The 23,164-nt window shown below is 35.2% G+C and overlaps 1 protein-coding gene across 4 annotated transcripts in view; it reads left to right on the forward strand.

Moving 5' to 3' along the window:
• Nucleotides 1-23,164, forward strand: part of LOC129743836 (probable serine/threonine-protein kinase DDB_G0282963) — a 378,781-nt gene that overhangs the window by 319,882 nt on the left and 35,735 nt on the right. The window contains exon 1 of one of the 4 annotated variants that reach the window (XM_055736049.1): nt 10,990-11,073. The exons of the other annotated variants lie outside the window; for them this stretch is intronic. Coding sequence (XP_055592024.1) covers nt 11,031-11,073 — 43 coding nt within the window. The 5' untranslated portion in view covers nt 10,990-11,030. Of the gene's footprint in view, nt 1-10,989; nt 11,074-23,164 lie in introns of those variants that run through there. 4 annotated transcript variants of the gene reach the window in all.

Consider the following 23,164-nt stretch of genomic DNA (forward strand, 5'->3'; position numbering starts at 1 on the left):
TTTGAGAAAAACCAATAGCTCCACAACTGATTAGTGCTTCGTATGACGATGAAAAAATGACTGATGGAATGAATGTGTTCACTATTTTTTCACAATGCCGCTTCTTCTATTTTTCATTAGAACTTCGTATGAAAATTGAAAGAATTTCATAAGACTCTTATGAAAAATTATTTTGGACGCAAAAAAGCGGTCCATAAGATGTGTCTTATGAAATTTATAATTAGATTTCCTCTGAGTGTACAGTTTAAAAATTTCTCACAAATAGGGTAAATGATCTTGAGCGGAACTAGTCAAAATCTGATCTTGAGCGGAACCATTTACTTTTTCTAAGTTCTAGGCAATGATTGTTTATGAATCTTACCAAACTGTTGAAAAAACACTTTTTCAAGATCTTTCCATACAAGCATTGACATTTTTGCTAAAATTTATTAACTCAAATAATGTTATTAGAAGATTTAAAAACATACGCATTTCTGCTGCAATTTTCATCAATCTACGCTGACTTTGAACGTCAATTTATGTCACCCTTGACCGTTGTAAACTAATTCTCAATGATTAAAATGGTAGAAAAACTCATAAAAAAGCATTATTCGGGTTTTTGTAGCAAGTTTTTCATCGGAATATCAATTAATAGCGTAGTTTTTGAAAGTAAAATATGATCTTGAGTGGAACCATCTTCGATCTTGAGCGGAACTACTAGCTTCCGAAATAAACCGCTAGGTGCGCTGCCTTATGCCTAATGTCTCACACGCAGTTTATACCCCTGAATGTATGCAGCACATTTGTATATTTCTTATTCTATAAAAATGTAAAATTAAGTTCGAATAGAACAAAAACTAATTAATTGGCGCACACAGCGTACCAAACTAGGCACACAAAAAGTTTAATTTTTTGGGGTTCAAGAAATGTGTTTTTGAATCTTTCTTTCAGAGGGACGACGAGAAGGAGGAGAAAGGCTTTCATACATAATTTTTGGCATAATTCGAGAACTAAAGAAGCCAATAAAGTTAAATCATTATTTCAGAATAAGAATCATTCATGAAGCATTCTTATTCGTACTTTATGAAGTAGCTTTCTTTTAAAGAGATTGTTTCAGATGTTCGCATTCCAATTGAAAACGATAAACTATCTAACAAACAAAAATTCAAATTGTTTTTTACACACATCATTTTAGTTTTACAAAGTGTAGCAAAGCACACCGGGTTAGCTATTTTATAATACTTCACGATTCAATTGGTGGCCTGGTATTGAAAACCTATCCGATTTCCTTGTGTTTGACTTTACACTTGAGCTCGAACTAGAAATTGGTTTGAGAAATAATTGTTTTATCAATTGAGATAAATAATTAATGTTTCAATAAATTTTGAATATAAATAAATGTCAACGTGATTCATGAGAAACTGGAATTTATTTTAAACTTTATTCTTTGAATAAGTTGCTTACAGCAAGGTTGCCGAAATAACAGTGAAATCTGTTATTTCACAAAATTTTGAGGAAATTTTTATCACAGAATCTGTGTCACAGAACACGATATTTTGAAATATTTACAGATTCCACAGAATTTATGAATTGCGAATGGATTTCCATAATTATAATTTTGTTTTGGTCAATATAAAATTAAGGTTTCTTACTTTGAATTAAAAAAGTATGAAAAGATTTTCAACGTAAACTAATTTTTCCCAACTAAAATATAAAAACGACACAAATTATCATGAATTTCCAATAAAGTTAAAGGAAATAAGGGAATAAGGATTAAAAAAAATAAGAGTTTATTCTCAAAAACATTGATTTTGAGCAATGTACCGTTTTTTTTTGCCAAATATGTAATTTAAAGTATTTTCTTTTTTATTACTAATTTTGTCGTTACCTTCAAAAGTTGTTCGGGGCAGTATGATCCTAAACACGCACATTCAAAAAATCAATGAAATATACTAACGAATTTAATTTTTGTGATTAAAAAAACTAAAATTTGAGTTTAGAGAAACGATTCTTTCAAAATAGGATACAGTGCATCAAAGGGAAAATTGGACTTTTTTTAAGCAAGAAATAAATTTGAACGGATATTTTGAGAACACCTTTGGAACGCTAAGATTCTTTTTTTCACGTAAAAAGATTAATTTTTTAACTTTAAAATCTTCAAAGATGAAATTTAATTGAAGTTTTCACAGTTACACAAGTATTAGGAATAAGAGCTATTAAAGATGTTGAGAGAAGAAAATGGTTCCGCTCAAGATCATATTTTAGTTCCGCTCAAGATCAGAGTGGTTCCGCTCAAGATCAGAATTCTTACTTCAGTAAAACAGCTCTAGAGTTATAAGGATTCACTCTAAAATATTCTAAAAATCATCATTAGAAAGCAGAAACCAAGATCTATCCGCTGAACTGAAAAAATATTTGTTGGGATATAACCCAAAGCCATACCGCTTGATCAACTGTTCCGAGTTGCGTCGAATTGAGCCAATTGGTTCCGCTCAAGATCATTTACCCTATATCGTCAGTGAAAAATCAATCGAATATCGTACCCTTCCATAAGGGTCCAAAAAATGTCAAGTTAAATGTTCTTCTCTAAACTAAAAATTAAAATTTTTATGAACGACTAAAGCGAATTAATAGTAACAATCTCGACTCAGATCGACTCAGTCTAACAAATCATGTATTTCGAGTGAAGTTAAGCAGTTAGCCAGATATAAATTCAATCTGAATATTATTAGGAAACGGTTCAATCCCTCCAACAACAACTCACCAAAATCACATCTGTATATATTCCTTTGCGCTAGTAGATGGCTTCTGATCCCAACAAAAATCTCAGCAAGAAAACGGATCGAAAAGATCAGAGTTTGATTCCTCCACACCCTAGCATCATCCGCATGCAACCTTCTCGGAAAACTTTCGTTTTTTGATGCATCGTTGTGAGTTATGCATTTTCAGATATCTACCGAAAAAAAGGATCCCCTCATCCATCCGGGGTCAACCAAATGTTAATAATTTAATCCGAGTTCAAAAGAAATACCAGAAAAAACTCATTTAGATCAATGTCATGTGGCTCAATTGAGAGGAAGAAAAACTGAACGCACGAACTAAACATTTCAGCTGCATCGAGATGCGGACTGGATTCAATCTTCTGTTTATTATTTCGGTATTTGGTTGAAAAGGAAACGAACAAAAAAGGAACAAACAAAAAACCAAACCTTCCATCTTCCTGTCGGGATAGACTTCAAGTTTAAATGGCTCAATAAATATCAAATACCCTGTTGGATCTGATTTGGATTGTGGGTATTTTTATCATTTTTTTTAACAATCAAAATAAATAATCATTGTGTGATTCAGGATGTCTGGCAGGGACCTTCATTATAGGTTGAAGTGTGGTTTTAGCTGTCTGTATAAAAAATGTAACGGGATGACGTTGGTCTGCTCGAAAACTCCTTACTTCAATTTCAACAGTTTAGAAATCATTAAGTTCAGAAATTGTATGTAAAACTTAAATCTACACTTTCTTATGGAGTTAGTGTATCTTACATTGTGTCCTTAAAAAAAAAGCTTTCATTTCTAAAGGGTGCATTCATAGCTTCTTTAAACTCACGTGTTCTCAATGCTTTTTAAAACCGATTGAAAATGCCCTGCTTGAATCAGATACTAATCTGGCAATTGACCAACACGGCAGTTTATGTTTTGTTAACGATTCAGGCGAATTTCTAAAGTTCATACACCCGTGCGCAATTTCATTTGTACAGTGGCCGATACACCTTGAAACTTTAAGCTAAGAGCACGGGAGCCATTCTTCGACCGTTTAGTACTCCAGGCACGATTCCGCCAAAGAGCCAGCTGCCAAGTGGCCTTTCTCCCCTGTCAGTGTTTTCAATCGGCTGTTGGTATTTTACCTAAGAGCTGCTTGCAAATTGCTCTTTAGGTTGGTACCTACCTCTAGTTGAATCATTGATGCAGTTGTTTTGATTTGTAACAGCAGGTGGGTTCTCGGGGTCTTGACTGCGCGAAGTGACATGTTCCATTGAACCTCTAACGACATGGCCAACAAGCAATGAATGGATCGGAATGCTCACTGTCGATGACCTCTGGCATGACTGCAAAATTGCGTTCACTTATGAGCCCTCGAAATTGGAAAGGGAGATCTTGAACCGATTAATTGATGGAGCATATGCTTCGAATTAAGTGACTCCAGGGTCAGGATCAATTTAGGTATTATGAGAGTTCAAAGGACAGCCAGAGTGAATACAAATGCTTTGTACCTTTGCACCTGATATGTTGGACAAGGTTTTTTTCTTGGAATTGTTGCTTCATCAATCATTTCAATTGATAATTTCAGTTCTAAAGAATAATTTTAAACCTAGTTTTGAAAAATGACGGTGTTCAAATTCAGTTACTCTATTTTGAATAACTTTTGTTAAAAATACGAAATTTTATAACTTGGATAAGGTTTACTTGAGATCCAAGATCCTTAATCATTATGCAGAGGAAACATATTTGTTTGAAAATTCAGTAGCTGAATTGCAAATATGAAGTTGCAAATTGCAAAGAGAATGGTCAGATAACTATAACTCTGCTAAAGATTAATGAATGACCAAAGTAATTAACTTATAACATTGAGGACCATGAGGAAATCTCGAACGGAGGAGTTCCGAAATTCATCATGCTCCTTCTAGGCAACTACAAAGCCAAAATTGTAAACTTTGGAGATAGTCAGATTGTGTCTAGAAAAAACGTTGTTTCATTGCTAAATCTAATAATTTTGTATGTTTTTGATCTTCAAGGTCTTGAAACACAAAATAAGACATGTTCTTAACATACCAATATCAACATGTTCTCTGGAAAATATAAAAATATCTAGAGTTTGTTTTGATTAGGTCGTATAAACCATTATGAACAAAATTGAGTTATTGAGTGCAAACGATTGATAAACATGTATTATATGTTGGATAAAAATTTGGTTTCATAAAGTCAATGCATAACTTCTGCATAATGATTTCAAATTTAAAACGTATGATGACTTTCTCATTTTTGAGTGTAATTTGGTTTTAACGGCTTTTTGCGTTGCCCTGCATTGCGGTGCATGCAAAAAGACGCAAAATAAACAGTTTTGCAAAGTGGTTCATCGGTCGTTTTGCATTTTTGCAGAAAGTACGGGGCCAACGAGCTGAAAACTTTAAAAGATATGACGAAAACCATTTAAAAGAGTGATTTTAGCTTTCTCAGTGCACTGAATGTTTCCATTTTGTTGCTGGTAAGTTAATTAAACATTATTTTTAGGCTGAGCGAATTTTCACTTTATATTTTTCCACTACAGGGGCAGCCAAAACAAGTTTAAGCTTTTGGTTACTTTCCTCACTCCTTGAACGGTTATCGAAGTCACCAGATAGTAACCATCAATGTACAATCAATGCTCAGGAACGTTTCCTAGAGGACTTCTCGTAGCCCCGATTTCGCAAGCATCTCTGAGCGAGCACTCGAAGTATCACTGAGGCTGCTTTCTACTATCGCTAGTGTTAAATTTTGTTCCGAACAGGAAATTACGGAGTTAGTTACTAATGGAATCAAGTTGAAGTATAAAAATTAACAAAGATGCAAAACGACGTTAGTGCCAAATATGTAATGCAAAATGTCGTATCTGCATGTTTCCTCGAGCAACTAAACTAATGCTTGTTTCGAATGCATTAACATATGTCTCAAATGTTTATGTATCGCATATTCAATTTGCAGATAATTCTGAGCGATACTTAAAATACTAGAATTGAATCCGTAATGCAAAACTTTAACATCGATTTTCTGGAAACACGTCAGGTGGCTCATACGACCTAATCAAAACAAACTCTAGATAAGTTTTAATTTTCTTCATAACGTTTGGAGTATCAGAATTATAATCCAAAACTCATGTATACGAAATCGGTATATTAAATAAGGATTTTACTCGAAAAAAAAAACAACAGTTTCATGTTTAAGGATGCAAAATTGTCCGGTTTTATCCGAATTGCCCAATATTCAAAACAAAATTTTGAAACAGTCCGGCCCGGCCCAGTTATCCGGATTCCATTGAAAAAAGCTCGGATTTTGCTTGGATTTATTCACAAATTTGGCAAACCAAACAAAAAAACGAATGGTGTTGTAATTCATTTTTATTTTTGTCTCCAAAACGAAATTTTATAAACACGATTCATAAAAATAATCATAAAAGGTTTTTTGCTAGCCTACAATACGATTTAAAATCTGCAAATCACTTAAAATTTTTCCGATTTATGAAAAATCTTCCTTTGGTTTGTATGGGAGTATCCACGAAAGTTGGAAGAGAAATTCAAATCGGTAAATCAACTCATTACATCAGGATGTGTATGTGTACCGAATTTGATCGGAACCTCATGAAATTTGTGCTAGTTTGATGCAAATCTCCTATTACCTTCAGGATATTGTTATAATTCACGGTCGTTTTATATAGGTGCTAAAACCAAAACTTTTTTGAAAATTCAATCCATTATCTCATCATGTATAAACTTTTATGGGCAAAATTTGAAATCATCTCAAAACTTGGACGGGTACCAAATTATCAAAATAGTTTAAAAATTGTTCAAGTTCTGTCACATTTTATATGGAATTTACATGGGACCCCCTTCCCCCTTTCAAAATAATTGGCAAGGGGTTTCATATAACAAATCCTCTGAATATGTCGAAACATGTTCAACAATACAAAAAATTATATCACGGTGTAAAATTGTTTTGTAGAAAATTTAATGCATATAGCATAAAAATTGTAAAAGTTGTGCCAAATTATATGATGAATTTGTATGGGAGCCCCTCCTCCCTGAAGTCGGAGGGTTCTGAAACAATTATAGAAACCATACCCGGTCTTCAAATCAGACAGACAGATAAGCATTGATTTTTATAAATCAAGAAGTTAAGTTTTTGAACTAATTTAGTACTTGAAATATAGATTAAGAATTGGTTTCTGTAAAAGTTTTTAAAATTAAAATTCATTTTTAATTTACGATAAGATTGCGATTTTTGTGCAATGATATAGTATTCAACTTTGTTGAATACAAGCTTTATTATCCACTCCCCTCGCGATGTTCCAACTCCAAGTGACAAAAGAACACGGAAAATTAAAAAAAGGTAAAATTTACCTTTTTGCGAGGTGAATTTTTTCCACCCCTCTTTTGAGGTAAATTTTACCTTTTTTTCATTCACCTAGCAAAAAGGTAAATTTTACCTTTTTTCAATTCACCTAGCAAAAAGGTAGATTTTACCATTTTCTCATTCACCTAGCAAAATAGTAAATAATACCGTTTTCCGATTCACTGATTTAAAAGGTAAATGCTAGTTTGTTTGATTGGTTTCTTCAATAAAAAATAATTTAAAAAAACACAGTTCATGAAAAAATTGGTATTTATTTGAAACAAATAGAGACAGTTACCTAATATTTATTTTTGAAATATATCACCGTTGTTGTTGAGTCAAGTCCTTTGTTCGCCAAGCTTGTCAGGTCCGGCTTTTCCGGAATAATATCTGAAGGCTGACGGGAATACAACACGAAGCTCTGTGGGCCGATCTGAAACAAAAGCAAAGTATTATGAAGACAACCAGCACAACTAAATAAAATCTTAGAAAACACTTACCATTTTGTTCCGATTTTCACATATTGTGCACGAAGCAAAACTTGTTCCTAAACGGCAAAACAGCTTAACCTCAATAAACGGATTCGTCAAATAGTTACTTTTTTTCGAGATGATTTGAGAGATGGATTGAGAGTTTAGCTCAATCCAGGTCAACTTCACCTCGCTACGAGGTAAGTTTTACCTCATTTGGATTTACCTTTCTTTCAAGGTGGATTATACTTTTTGATTCAGCTCAATTTAGGTGAACTTCACCTCGCTACGAGGTAAAATTTACCTTTTTTGGATTCACCTTTTTTCTCGGTGAATTGTACCTTTTTTCATTCTTCGTTTCAGGTATATTTTACCTCGCTGTGAGGTGAGTTTCACCTCGAATAGGTAGAAGTTACCTTTTTAGCTTTTGCGAGCGTTCACCTTTGCTGCCTCGGTAAATTTTACCTTTTTATTATTTTCCGTGAAGGATTTGAAATTTGTTCCGTTGTTTATCGTTTTCATATAATTCAAAAACTAATAGTTATGAGGTTTCCTAATAGAAATTTAAAAAAGTTTCCCTTGAATGCTTATTATTCTATCACGAAATACATTTTAAACAACCCTTTCTAGCAATTTGTTCTGAGCAAGCAAGTCTGATATGGTCGCTGGTTCGTCGAGAAGAGGGCGCTATGGGAGATATTAACCAAACAGTAGCGCCACAAAGTCCTCCATAGAAGAGTTAAGAGAATATAGGAAGCTTTTGGGACCAGGCATATAATTAAAAGGCAGGTAGCTCCTAATCTTATTTTTTAAAAACTATTGGGCAAAATTTTGTCATGAGAAGGTACTTGCAAGACACGCCGACGGAAATACATTTGATTTTTAACAAAAATTAACGAAAAATGTGCAAACAGCTCTCACATAAGAGCAAACATTTCAGAAGAGCATTTTTCATAAATGAAATACAACTCTTAAATAAATGTATAGAAAATCTAAATCATTTTAAATGTTCTTCCAGTACAATAAACAACTCAAACACTCCGTTGATTCCAGAAAAATCATCAAATATGTTACTTTGGTTAACAGAAAACAGGATAAAATTCAAGTTTTTTCAACCAGGTTTTTCCTTGTTAGAATGCTTTCCAAAACAGAACTTTCGTAAATTTAGCTTACAAATATCTCAAACATTTTTTTTGAATGAACATTTTTGTAAAAATATCACTTTTTCAAAAAATATTTAGAACACTAGAAGAAGACCTAAAAGATGATTCTACTTACTTTTTAAGAGATCTCTGAAGTAAAAAGCCGGAAATTTACACCTTTTTGTTAACATTTTTTCCTAACTACAAAACGTCAAACATTTACCTGGCATCGCGGATTCTCTCAATTATCACTAAGGCTACTATGATGATTCTATGCTAACTAACGAGCCTACACACCCATTTGGCGCAACCCCTTATAGTGTAGTTTTGATCCGTTATCGGAAAAGACTGGGTTAACTCCTTTTTCATGTAAAGCCCCTTTACCCTTTATAAGGTACTTAGGCTTTACGTCAAGTCGTCGGGTCAAATTTACACATTATTTCAAACGCTTGCGCTCAGTGGGAATGTGAGCCGATTTTTGTTGTGAGAAAGATCGCATATGCAAGGAATACTTAATAAAAATTAACTGAAAACAATCAAATAATAAATTTGCTAGTTTATTTCACAAAACATTACAATTTTTTTTGGAAAAAATGATTGTCGGAAAAATTTGGCTGCTTTTTCCATACTTCCCTCTTAGTTCAGAATATGCCTAGGATTTGTGACCCTGGTTCATTTTCTGGAGGAATCGACATGAAGAATGCTGAAAGAATGTAAATTATTCGGTTATTCGGAAACCTTTCATATTTGCAAAAACTTACTTTTCAATACGACCGATGGCGAAGTGCCAACTAGAATCAGTGCAGATCAGTGCTAGAATTACCGTCTTCGATCTGCCAAGCGACTTTCCACATCCTTTGCGGCTCCAGATGGATCTGTAACAACAGTCATTTATGTTTAAAAAAAAAAATTAAATATATATTTTGATACAAATTCCGAAACTTACCACGAGTCACCATCAATTTACCAAATGAAAACATGCAGTTGAAGTTTTTATAACATCTAAAACTACACTTCCTGAAGCGTACTCGAGCTGTTTTAAAACATGTGTAATATTGAACCGACAAATTGACACATTTTTTGACAGATCACGACGGTTCGTTATAATGGGTTATTTTTACAAATTTGATGTGTTCCGCCAAATGAGTGTGTATAATAAACAAAGAGACGAAATGTCACGATTGGAATTTTCGATTTTCTGTCAGTGTCATTCGAATCGAGCAAATCCAAACAGTCTAACAGCTTTACAACGATGGGATTGAGAATAACAATTGGCATATCACCCTAATAAAAAATGCGTTTTTTATAAACAATTTGATACAAATATTGATGGAAAATAAACTTGCTACTACTCAGAGTTACAGAGAGAAAACTCGCAATATTTTGCAACATTTCCAATTCTAATCCTTAGTTGTTGTTGATAATGTCAAGATAGCTCCAGCGGCATAAACGGTGAAGATTTATTACCACGCTATAAATATGTGTTATTATTAGGAGTGACGTTTCTACTGCAAAGCACATCGTCGAAAGTTTCAATCGTTTGCCGGCAGATTTACGAGCAACTTTTTCGCCAATCCGATTTCTTATTTCTTCCTATCGCGGGGGGAAGGTGTAGCTCTTGGCATCCAATCTTGGTGGAGGCGGATATCCCATATGGCAGCAGAAGCACTAACCCATTGCTTCGGCTTGTTAGCAGCTCTCGACACAGTGACCTTGATGTGGAAAAACCTTTTTCCGCATCGAACACACGAGTGTCGTTGCTTGAATCGACCATCTAATACCCCAGATACAATTAACAGCGGCTCCTCCCGCCGAGCAGCTCCAAGTCTCCTATGCTCCAACATACATACCTATACAGTTCTTATGAATAATTCAACAGGCTTGTGTGTTTTCTGTGATTGGACGTGGTCCAGGGAGCACGCGTGCCCGGATTTTTAGAGGTTGCTGTACCAACCTAGTAGAGCACTGCTCCCATTGTGATTATTTTTTGGCCTATGGACAACAAATTTCCCGATTGCAATCGGCTCTGGTGTATGCCATTACACGACGCGATTTGTCTCTTGACAACGACGACGACGACGAGTGAGAGTTTTGTTTTCGAAATTAACAAAAGCCATCAGCATGCACCCGGTGCCGGACTTGGGATTCCGACTGTTGCCCGTAGCCGGCCGATGGCTAACGAGGAGAGTGCCCTCCCCCCTTTTCCACCTCAACAAATTGGGCTGGGTCATGACTACCGAGTACCCAGCTGAAGGGGCGAAGAGCGCATGAGGGATAAAAAGTGGCTCGGACTCGGAGCTTTATGCATACAGAACGGATCGCTGGCCCGGCCGTAAATTACACGGGTGAGTGCACGATCCGCGCACTTGTTTGTTCCGGCTTCGCAGAGAAACAGAAAACAGCAGCCAACATGTGATTCGTTTGTTTCACTTTTGCTTTCATTGCGCTACCGGGTTTGTTTTCGTTTTCGTTTTAATGAAGGTCTGGAACGGTGAACTGTGGACATGCTCTGAGGCGTTTAAACCATATTGCAATCTGGTTCAGAAAATTGCTATCGGTTATGATTTAAAGTGCTTATTTATGGATAATATTGAAACTTGATTTAATATTTCTGCACATCATGGCCGTAGGAACGGGGAGGGGGGAGTTGGGGATTGAACTACCCCCTCCATTCTCCATGAGGTTCCAAACATGTCAAGCAAAATGTTCTTCTCTATACTCAAAATATTGAATTCTTAATCAATTTTTGATGAACGACTAACAATCTCGACTCAAAACTTGGCCAAAACCACGCAATCTCATGCCAGGACCCCATTTCTTCTACAGTTTTTCAAAAAATTTCTCATTTGTTATTTGAAGACTGTACTCGGAAATCGCTATCAAAAGTTATTCACAAAAGAATTTGGTAAATGAAACTCCGGTATAGTTCTTAGGCCTGAATATTGAATTTTCTATAAAATTAGACTTACTAGAGTTGCCAGATTGCCCGGATTTTGTCGAATGTTTTACTTTATTTGCTACATCAAAGACAAATTTAAATTACGTGATCATAATTATTAATTTCCAAAACAATTTTTCTAGCAAATTTTATTCAAATAAAGTGACTGGTGTGTTTCGATTAAAAAACAATTTTTCGAGGTTTTTGTCTTCTTGATTTTGAAGTATTCCCTAATTTGGATGGATATTGTTCAGATTTTGGATTGTAAACTTTGAAAACAAATGTCTGGATTGTGCATGGTTTTTAGATAAAAAAGCTCGGATTTGCCTTGCCTGGATTAGTGTGGAAAAATATCTGTGGTAAGCTTAGGTTTGAATCATTTCCGATCCTGGGTCCTTATGGCTTTTTTTTTTATAAAAATCAAAATTTGATCGGATTGTGGAATCTGCTGGGGGGGGGGGGGGGGGAATCTGTTGGGAATTTAGTTGGGCTCATCATTGGGACAAAATCCTGTTTCGAATCTTGGGTTCGCATTTGAAAATAAAATTAGATTCTTTTCCATGCTCGAAACTTCCGGAATATTTAAAGGGAAATATTTAAAAAAAAAACCAATATAATTATCTGGATTTGAAATTCTTTCTCTGAAATCTTATGAAGAACTAAAACTTAACAAAGTTTTATAATGGTGATCCAGAATTGAAATACAGACCCCGTTCGTTTTTGGCAACATTCCATTTTAGCAACATTCGATTTTGGCACACGGAACACGGCAACGGTTTTTAGAAACAACATTACCTTTCATTTTTCGCTATAACAGGACCAATATAATTTAGACAAACACCATACATACATTTTTACTTTCTGAAATGATAATAAAATTAGACAACAAAAATCAAAGTTTTTTACAAAACTTACTCAAAAATGTTAGAAAAATGAAAAATTCAAAAACAAATACAAACAAAAGACTAAAAATGACAAAAAAAAACAACTAAAAAATTATGAAGAATTACAATATCAGCAAATATGACAAAAAAAAACAAACATTATAAACAAAACAAGAATAGTACAAAATGCATTAAAAATATGATAAAAAATAATCAAAAATGACTAAAAATGGTCGGAGATTGACTACAATTTTATTTATTTTTTTTATTTACATAGTATTCCGTCTTACGACATAACTTGACGAACATAATTCCTAAAATTCACTCGGTTCATAGCAACCGTTCTCCAATTTCTCGGGCACCCCACGTTCGCCAGATCACGCTCCACTTGGTCTAACCACCTCGCTCGTTGCGCCCCCGCTCGTCTTGTTCCTACCGGATTCGTAGCGAACACCTGTTTTGCAGGACAGTCGTCCGGCATTCTCGCAACATGTCCAGCCCAGCGTATCCGGCCAGCCTTCACCACCTTCTGGATACTGGGTTCGCCGTAGAGTCGCGCGAGCTCGTGGTTCATCCTTCGCCTCCACACTCCGTTCTCCTGTACGCCGCCAAAGATGGTTCTTAACACTCGTCGCTCGAATACTCCGAGTGTACGTAGGTCCTCCTCGAGCAATATCCATGTCTCGTGCCCGTAGAGAACAACCGGTCTAATAAGCGTCATATACAGGTTACACTTCGTGCGAGGGCTAAGTCTTCTCGACCGCAGTTGCTTGTGGAGTCCATAGTAGGCACGACTTCCGCTGATAATTCGCCTCCGGATCTCACGGCTGGTGTCATTGTCTGCGGTCACCAGTGAGCCGAGATAGACAAAGTCTTCGACTATCTCCAGCTCGTCGCCGTCGATCGTGACCTTGTTATTACTGGACAAGCGGGTTCGGTCGGTCTCGGATCCGCAGGCCAGCATGTACTTCGTCTTGGACGTATTAATCATCAACCCAATCCTTCCTGCTTCACGTTTCAGTTTGCTGTAGATCTCCTCCACCGCCGCAGATGATCTGCCGACTATATCAATGTCATCGGCAAAGCAGATAAGTTGACTGGATCTGTTGAAAATCGTGCCCCGCATTTCGCCCACCGCTCGTCGAATAACACCTTCTAGCGCCACGTTGAACATCATGCAGGATAGACCATCACCTTGTCGAAGCCCCCTGCGCAATTCGAATGAACTCGACAATTCACCCGAAATTCGCACACAGCACTGCGTTCCATCCATCGTCACCTTGATCAGTCTGATCAGCTTCCCGGAAAAGCCGTTTTCGTCCGTTTTTCGAGATTGACTACAAATAACGTTAATCATTATAAAAATAGTTATTTTGTAAAAATAAAATTAAAAAACTGTTTGATTTTGGCAACATTCGACTTTGGCAACACAAAACTTTCGGGCATGTTGCCAAAAACGAACGGGGTCTGTATCTGCATTTCATCATTCAGAATTTTCATTCAGATTCACTAGTTGCATTTGCTTTACGAATAAGGCATTGAAAAAAGAATCCATATAGAAAATCAAAGATTCAAAGTTCAAGCAAGCGATTTCCGATAAAGGATTCTCTCATAACATGTTTTAATTTAGATTTAAAAATCAATTTCAAACTATGAATTAAGATTTTTTTTCAGGTTTAAAATGCAAAATTCAGATTCGGAATTAAAAGTCAAAATTGCCCCAAAAAACACACAACTTGTGAAAACCACTATTTAAAATAAAATCTGAATTCATTTTCAAGATTTCGTTCTTGAAAAATCTATTCATAAATTATTTTTAATCTTTTTTTACATCATAAATAATCAAATAAATTATTAATGAAAAGTAAATATATGACTTTTGATTGCTTGCGTCGATTGTCGATTGTCGATTGTCGATTTTCGATTGCCGATTGTCGATTTTCTACTGTCGATTTCCGATTGTCGGTAGTCGATTGTCGATTGTCAATTGTCGACGGTCGATTGTCAACTACCAATTGTCGATTGTCGATTGTTGATTGTTGATTGTCGACTTTCGATTGTCGATTACTGATATTCGATTATCGATTATCGATTGTCGGTTGTCGATTGTCGATAGAAGATTGTAGATTGTCGATTGTCTATTAACGATTCTCGATTGTCGATTGTCGATTGTCGATTGTTGATTGTTGATTGACGATTATCGATTGCCGATAGTCTATTGTCGACTGTTGGTTGTCGATCTTCGATTGTCGATTGTTGATTTCGATTGTCGATTGTCGATTGTCGATTGTCGATTGTCGATTGTCGATTGTCGATTGTCGATTGTCGATTGTCGATTGTCGATTGTCGATTGTCGATTGTCGATTGTCGATTGTCGATTGTCGATTGTCGATTGTCGATTGTCGATTGTCGATTGTCGATTGTGGATTGTAGAATGTCGATTGTCAATTATCGATTGTCGATTATCGAATACCGATTGTCGATTGTTGATTGTTGATTGTTGATTGTTGATTGTTGATTGTTGATTGTTGATTGTTGATTGTTGATTGTTGATTGTTGATTGTTGATTGTTGATTGTTGATTGTTGATTGTTGATTGTTGATTGTTGATTGTTGATTGTTGATTGTTGATTGTTGATTGTTGATTGTTGATTGTTGATTGTTGATTGTTGATTGTTGATTGTTGATTGTTGATTGTTGATTGTTGATTGTTGATTGTTGATTGTTGATTGTTGATTGTTGATTGTTGATTGTTGATTGTTGATTGTTGATTGTTGATTGTTGATTGTTGATTGTTGATTGTTGATTGTTGATTGTTGATTGTTGATTGTTGATTGTTGATTGTTGATTGTTGATTGTTGATTGTTGATTGTTGATTGTTGATTGTTGATTGTTGATTGTTGATTGTTGATTGTTGATTGTTGATTGTTGATTGTTGATTGTTGATTGTTGATTGTTGATTGTTGATTGTTGATTGTTGATTGTTGATTGTTGATTGTTGATTGTTGATTGTTGATTGTTGATTGTTGATTGTTGATTGTTGATTGTTGATTGTTGATTGTTGATTGTTGATTGTTGATTGTTGATTGTTGATTGTTGATTGTTGATTGTTGATTGTTGATTGTTGATTGTTGATTGTTGATTGTTGATTGTTGATTGTTGATTGTTGATTGTTGATTGTTGATTGTTGATTGTTGATTGTTGATTGTTGATTGTTGATTGTTGATTGTTGATTGTTGATTGTTGATTGTTGATTGTTGATTGTTGATTGTTGATTGTTGATTGTTGATTGTTGATTGTTGATTGTTGATTGTTGATTGTTGATTGTTGATTGTTGATTGTTGATTGTTGATTGTTGATTGTTGATTGTTGATTGTTGATTGTTGATTGTTGATTGTTGATTGTTGATTGTTGATTGTTGATTGTTGATGGTTGATGGTTGATTGTTGATTGTTGATTGTTGATTGTTGATTGTTGATTGTTGATTGTTGATTGTTGGTTGTTGATTGTTGATTGTTGATTGTTGATTGTTGATTGTTGATTGTTGATTGTTGATTGTTGATTGTTGATTGTTGATTGTTGATTGTTGATTGTTGATTGTTGATTGTTGATTGTTGATTGTTGATTGTTGATTGTTGATTGTTGATTGTTGATTGTTGATTGTTGATTGTTGATTGTTGATTGTTGATTGTTGATTGTTGATTGTTGATTGTTGATTGTTGATTGTTGATTGTTGATTGTTGATTGTTAATTGTTGATTGTTGATTGTTGATTGTTGATTGTTGATTGTTGATTGTTGATTGTTGATTGTTGATTGTTGATTGTTGATTGTTGATTGTTGATTGTTGATTGTTGATTGTTGATTGTTGATTGTTGATTGTTGATTGTTGATTGTTGATTGTTGATTGTTGATTGTTGATTGTTGATTGTTGATTGTTGATTGTTGATTGTTGATTGTTGATTGTTGATTGTTGATTGTTGATTGTTGATTGTTGATTGTTGATTGTTGATTGTTGATTGTTGATTGTTGATTGTTGATTGTTGATTGTTGATTGTTGATTGTTGATTGTTGATTGTTGATTGTTGATTGTTGATTGTTGATTGTTGATTGTTGATTGTTGATTGTTGATTGTTGATTGTTGATTGTTGATTGTTGATTGTTGATTGTTGATTGTTGATTGTTGATTGTTGATTGTTGATTGTTGATTGTTGATTGTTGATTGTTGATTGTTGATTGTTGATTGTTGATTGTTGATTGTTGATTGTTGATTGTTGATTGTTGATTGTTGATTGTTGATTGTTGATTGTTGATTGTTGATTGTTGATTGTTGATTGTTGATTGTTGATTGTTGATTGTTGATTGTTGATTGTTGATTGTTGATTGTTGATTGTTGATTGTTGATTGTTGATTGTTGATTGTTGATTGTTGATTGTCGATTTTTGATTGTTGATTGTTGATTGTTGATTGTTGATTGTTAATTGTTGATTGTTGATTGTTGATTGTTGATTGTTAATTGTTGATTGTTGATTGTTGATTGTTGATTATTGATTGTTGATTGTTGATTGTTGATTGTTGATTGTTGATTGTTGATTGTTGATTGTTGATTGTTGATTGTTGATTGTTGATTGTTGATTGTTGATAGTTGATAGTTGATTGTTGATTGTTGATTGTTGATTGTTGATTGTTGATTGTTGATTGTTGATTGTTGATTGTTGATTGTTGATTGTTGATTGTTGATTGTTGATTGTTGATTGTTGATTGTTGATTGTTGATTGTTGATTGTTGATTGTTGATTGTTGATTGTTGATTGTTGATTGTTGATTGTTGATTGTTGATTGTTGATTGTTGATTGTTGATTGTTGATTGTTGATTGTTAATTGTTGATTGTTGATTGTTGATTGTTGATTGTTGATTGTTGATTGTTGATTGTTGATTGTTGATTGTTGATTGTTGATTGTTGATTGTTGATTGTTGATTGTTGATTGTTGATTGTTGATTGTTGATTGTTGATTGTTGATTGTTGATTGTTGATTGTTGATTGTTGATTGTTGATTGTTGATTGTTGATTGTTGATTGTTGATTGTTGATTGTTGATTGTTGATTGTTGATTGTTGATTGTTGATTGTTGATTGTTGATTGTTGATTGTTGATTGTTGATTGTTGATTGTTGATTGTTGATTGTTGATTGTTGATTGTTGATTGTTGATTGTTGATTGTTGATTGTTGATTGTTGATTGTTGATTGTTGATTGTTGATTGTTGATTGTTGATTGTTGATTGTTGATTGTTGATTGTTGATTGTCGATTGTCGATCGTTGATTGTCGATTGTCGATTGCTGATTGTCGTTTGTCGGTTGTCGATTGTCGAATGTCGATTGTCGAATGTCGATTGTCGAATGTCGATTGTCGAATGTCGGTTGTCAAATGTTGAATGCCGATTGTTGATTTTCGGTTGTCGATTTTCGATTTCCGAATGTCGATTGTCGATTGTTGATTGTCGATTGTCGATTGTCGATTGTCGATTGTCGATTGTCTATTTTCGATTGTCGATTTTCGATTGTCGATTGTCGATTGTCGATTGTCGATTGTTGATTGTTCATTGTGGATTGTCGATTGTCGATTGTCGATTGTCGATTGTCGATTGTCGATTGTCGATTGTCGATTGTCGATGGTCGATTGTCGATTGTCGATTTTCGATTATCGATTGTCGAATACCGATTGTCGATCGTTGATTGTTGATTGTCGATTGTTGATTGTCGATTGTTGATTTTCGATTGTTGATTGTTGATTGTCGATTGTCGATTGTCGATTGTCGATCGTCGATTGTCGATCGTCGATTGTCGATCGTCGATTGTCGATCGTCGATTGTCGATCGTCGATTGTCGATCGTCGATTGTCGATCGTCGATTGTCGATTAATGATTGTCGATTGTCGATTGTCGATTGTCGATTGTCGATTGTCGATTGTCGATTGTCGATTTTCGAATGTCTATTGTCGATTGTCGATTGTCGATTGTCCATTGTTGATTGTCGATTGTCGATTGTCCATTGTTGATTGTCGATTGTCGATTGTCGATTGTCGATTGTCGATTGTCGATTGTCGATTGTCGATTGTCGATTGTCGATTGTCGATTGTCGATTGTCGATTGTCGATTGTCGATTGTCGATTGTCGATTGTCGATTGTCGATTGTCGATTGTCGATTGTCGATTGTCGATTGTCGATTGTCGATTGTCGATTGTCCATTGTCGATTGTCGATTGTTGATTGTCGATTGTTGATTGTTGATTGTTGATTGTCGATTGTCGATTGTCGATTGTCGATTGTCGATTGTCGATTGTCGATTGTCGATTGTCGATTGTCGATTATCGATTATCGATTGTCGATTGTCGATTGTCGATTGTCGGTTGTCGGTTGTCGATTGTCGATTGTCGATTGTCGATTGTCGATTGTCGATTGTCGATTGTCGATTGTCGATTGTCGATTGTCGATTGTCGATTGTCGATTGTCGATTGTCAATTGTCGATTGTCGATTGTCGATTGTCGATTGTCGATTGTCGATTGTCGATTGTCGATTGTCGATTGTTGATTGCAGATTGTCGATTGTCAATTGTCGAGTGTCGATCGTTGATTACCGATTGTTGATTGTCGACTGTCAATTGATAGTAGACTATCAATTTTATTTTGTTTGAGTTGTACGAAGCAATAAAATTATGTGAACGCAGATAAATTCTTCTAAATACTAAATTGTTGATTGTTGATTGTTGATTGTTGATTGTTGATTGTTGATTGTTGATTGTTGATTGTTGATTGTTGATTGTTGATTGTTGATTGTTGATTGTTGATTGTTGATTGTTGATTGTTGATTGTTGATTGTTGATTGTTGATTGTTAATTGTTGATTGTTGATTGTTGATTGTTGATTGTTGATTGTTGATTGTTGATTGTTGATTGTTGATTGTTGATTGTTGATTGTTGATTGTTGATTGTTGATTGTTGATTGTTGATTGTTGATTGTTGATTGTTGATTGTTGATTGTTGATTGTTGATTGTTGATTGTTGATTGTTGATTGTTGATTGTTGATTGTTGATTGTTGATTGTTGATTGTTGATTGTTGATTGTTGATTGTTGATTGTTGATTGTCGATTGTCGATTGCTGATTGTCGTTTGTCGGTTGTCGATTGTCGAATGTCGATTGTCGAATGTCGATTGTCGAATGTCGATTGTCGAATGTCGGTTGTCAAATGTTGAATGCCGATTGTTGATTTTCGGTTGTCGATTTTCGATTTCCGAATGTCGATTGTCGATTGTTGATTGTCGATTGTCGATTGTCGATTGTCGATTGTCGATTGTCTATTTTCGATTGTCGATTTTCGATTGTCGATTGTCGATTGTCGATTGTCGATTGTTGATTGTTCATTGTGGATTGTCGATTGTCGATTGTCGATTGTCGATTGTCGATTGTCGATTGTCGATTGTCGATGGTCGATTGTCGATTGTCGATTTTCGATTATCGATTGTCGAATACCGATTGTCGATCGTTGATTGTTGATTGTCGATTGTTGATTGTCGATTGTTGATTTTCGATTGTTGATTGTTGATTGTCGATTGTCGATTGTCGATTGTCGATTGTCGATCGTCGATTGTCGATCGTCGATTGTCGATCGTCGATTGTCGATTAATGATTGTCGTTTGTCGATTGTCGATTGTCGATTGTCGATTGTCGATTGTCGATTGTCGATTGTCGATTTTCGAATGTCTATTGTCGATTGTCGATTGTCGATTGTCGATTGTCCATTGTTGATTGTCGATTGTCGATTGTCCATTGTTGATTGTCGATTGTCGATTGTCGATTGTCGATTGTCGATTATCGATTGTCGATTGTCGATTGTCGATTGTCGATTGTCGATTGTCGATTGTCGATTGTCGATTGTCGATTGTCGATTGTCGATTGTCGATTGTCGATTGTCGATTGTCGATTGTCGATTGTCGATTGTCGATTGTCGATTGTCGATTGTCGATTGTCGATTGTCGATTGTCGATTGTCCATTGTCGATTGTCGATTGTTGATTGTCGATTGTTGATTGTTGATTGTTGATTGTTGATTGTCGATTGTCGATTGTCGATTGTCGATTGTCGATTGTCGATTGTCGATTGTCGATTGTCGATTGTCGATTATCGATTATCGATTGTCGATTGTCGATTGTCGATTTTCGGTTGTCGGTTGTCGATTGTCGATTGTCGATTGTCGATTGTCGATTGTCGATTGTCGATTGTCGATTGTCGATTGTCGATTGTCGATTGTCGATTGTCGATTGTCGATTGTCGATTGTCAATTGTCGATTGTCGATTGTCGATTGTCGATTGTCGATTGTCGATTGTCGATTGTCGATTGTCGATTGTCGATTGTCGATTGTCGATTGACGATTGTCGATTGACGATTGTCGATTGTCCATTGTCGATTGTCGATTGTTGATTGTCGATTGTTGATTGTCGATTGTTGATTGTTGATGGTTGATTGTTGATTGTTGATTGTTGATTGTTGATTGTTGATTGTTGATTTTTGATTGTTGATTGTTGATTGTTGATTGTTGATTGTTGATTGTTGATTGTTGATTGTTGATTGTTGATTGTTGATTGTTGATTGTTGATTGTTGATTGTTGATTGTTGATTGTTGATTGTTGATTGTTGATTGTTGATTGTTGATTGTTGATTGTTGATTGTTGATTGTTGATTGTTGATTGTTGATTGTTGATTGTTGATTGTTGATTGTTGATTGTTGATTGTTGATTGTTGATTGTTGATTGTTGATTGTTGATTGTTGATTGTTGATTGTTGATTGTTGATTGTTGATTGTTGATTGTTGATTGTTGATTGTTGATTGTTGATTGTTGATTGTTGATTGTTGATTGTTGATTGTTGATTGTTGATTGTTGATTGTTGATTGTTGATTGTTGATTGTTGATTGTTGATTGTTGATTGTTGATTGTTGATTGTTGATTGTTGATTGTTGATTGTTGATTGTTGATTGTTGATTGTTGATTGTTGATTGTTGATTGTTGATTGTTGATTGTTGATTGTTGATTGTTGATTGTTGATTGTTGATTGTTGATTGTTGATTGTTGATTGTTGATTGTTGATTGTTGATTGTTGATTGTTGATTGTTGATTGTTGATTGTTGATTGTTGATTGTTGATTGTTGATTGTTGATTGTTGATTGTCGATTGTTGATTGTTGATTGTTGATTGTTGATTGTTGATTGTCGATTGTCGATCGTCGATCGTCGATTGTCGATTGTCGATTGTCAATTGTCGATTGTCAATTGTTGAATGCCGATTGTTGATTTTCGGTTGTCGATTGTCGATTCTCGATTTTCGAATGTCGATTGTCGATTGTTGATTGTCGATTGTTAAATGCCGATTGTTGATTGTCGGTTGTCGATTTTCGATTGTCGATTGACGACTGTCGATCGTCATTTGTCGATTGTCGATTGTCGATTGTCGATTGTCGATTGTCGATTGTCGATTGTCGATTGTCCATTGTCGATTGTCGATTGTCGATTGTCGATTGCCGATTGCCGATTCTCGATTGTCGATTGTCGATTGTCGATTGTCGATTGTCGATTGTCGATTGTCGATTGGCGATTGTCGATTGTCGATTGTCGATTGTAGATTGTCGATTGTAGATTGCCGTTTGTCGATTGTAGATTGTCGTTTGTCGATTTTCGATTGTCGATTGTCGATTATCGATTGTCGATTGCTGATTGCCGATTGTCGATTGACGATTGCCGATTGTCGATTGTTGATTGTAGATTGTCGATTGTCAATTGTCGAGTGTCGATTGTTGATTACCGATTGTTGATTGTCGACTGTCAATTGATAGTAGACTATCAATTTTATTTTGTTTGAGTTGTACGAAGCAATAAAATTATGTGAACGCAGATAAATTCTTCTAAATTCCAACGCACCAATGGATGTCCTAATTTCACACAGTGACATCATATACTTGTTTAGGTTCAAATCATAAACAATAAACAACGCGCCAAAGTCGTACTCGTTTCGGATATCATAAAGATAAAAATGGTATTAAAAAACCTGTCGCTAAGTGTTACTGTTGTTAAAAATTGCCAAAGCCAAACAACGATGTCGAATCGCGATTCCAAATCGTAACAATTTTCCACTCAACCAGTTTCAAGCGCCTCCAGTCGGTGTAGTGGGATATTAAATGTTTTGGACAGTCGGGCCCAAATTTTAGGCCTTAAGCTAATGTATGCTTTCCTGGGGGGCTCGATAGGCCACAATCCGTTTTCCTTTGAAACAACCTGCGAAGTTGATCTTGGACCAGCCAGTGTGGTTGTTAATGTCGCTGTTAGCTGCGCAATGAACTAATGAATGAACGAAAGGGGGCACCTAATGATCAAATGATCACCGCACATATGTATGCGCATTCCAACTGGTTCTGTGAAGCTTCTTTGAAGTCGCTGAGTTTGAGGAAAAACTTGTTGGCCTGAATTTGTTGGACACGTCTTGAATTATCTCAAAAAAGTAGAAAGGGTGAGTTTTTTTTTGCTTTGTTGCTGATGATATGAGGTAACCTATTATCATTGTTATTAGGAGT

Source organism: Uranotaenia lowii, chromosome 2 (assembly GCF_029784155.1).
Source record: "Uranotaenia lowii strain MFRU-FL chromosome 2, ASM2978415v1, whole genome shotgun sequence".
Taxonomy (NCBI): domain Eukaryota; kingdom Metazoa; phylum Arthropoda; class Insecta; order Diptera; family Culicidae; genus Uranotaenia; species Uranotaenia lowii.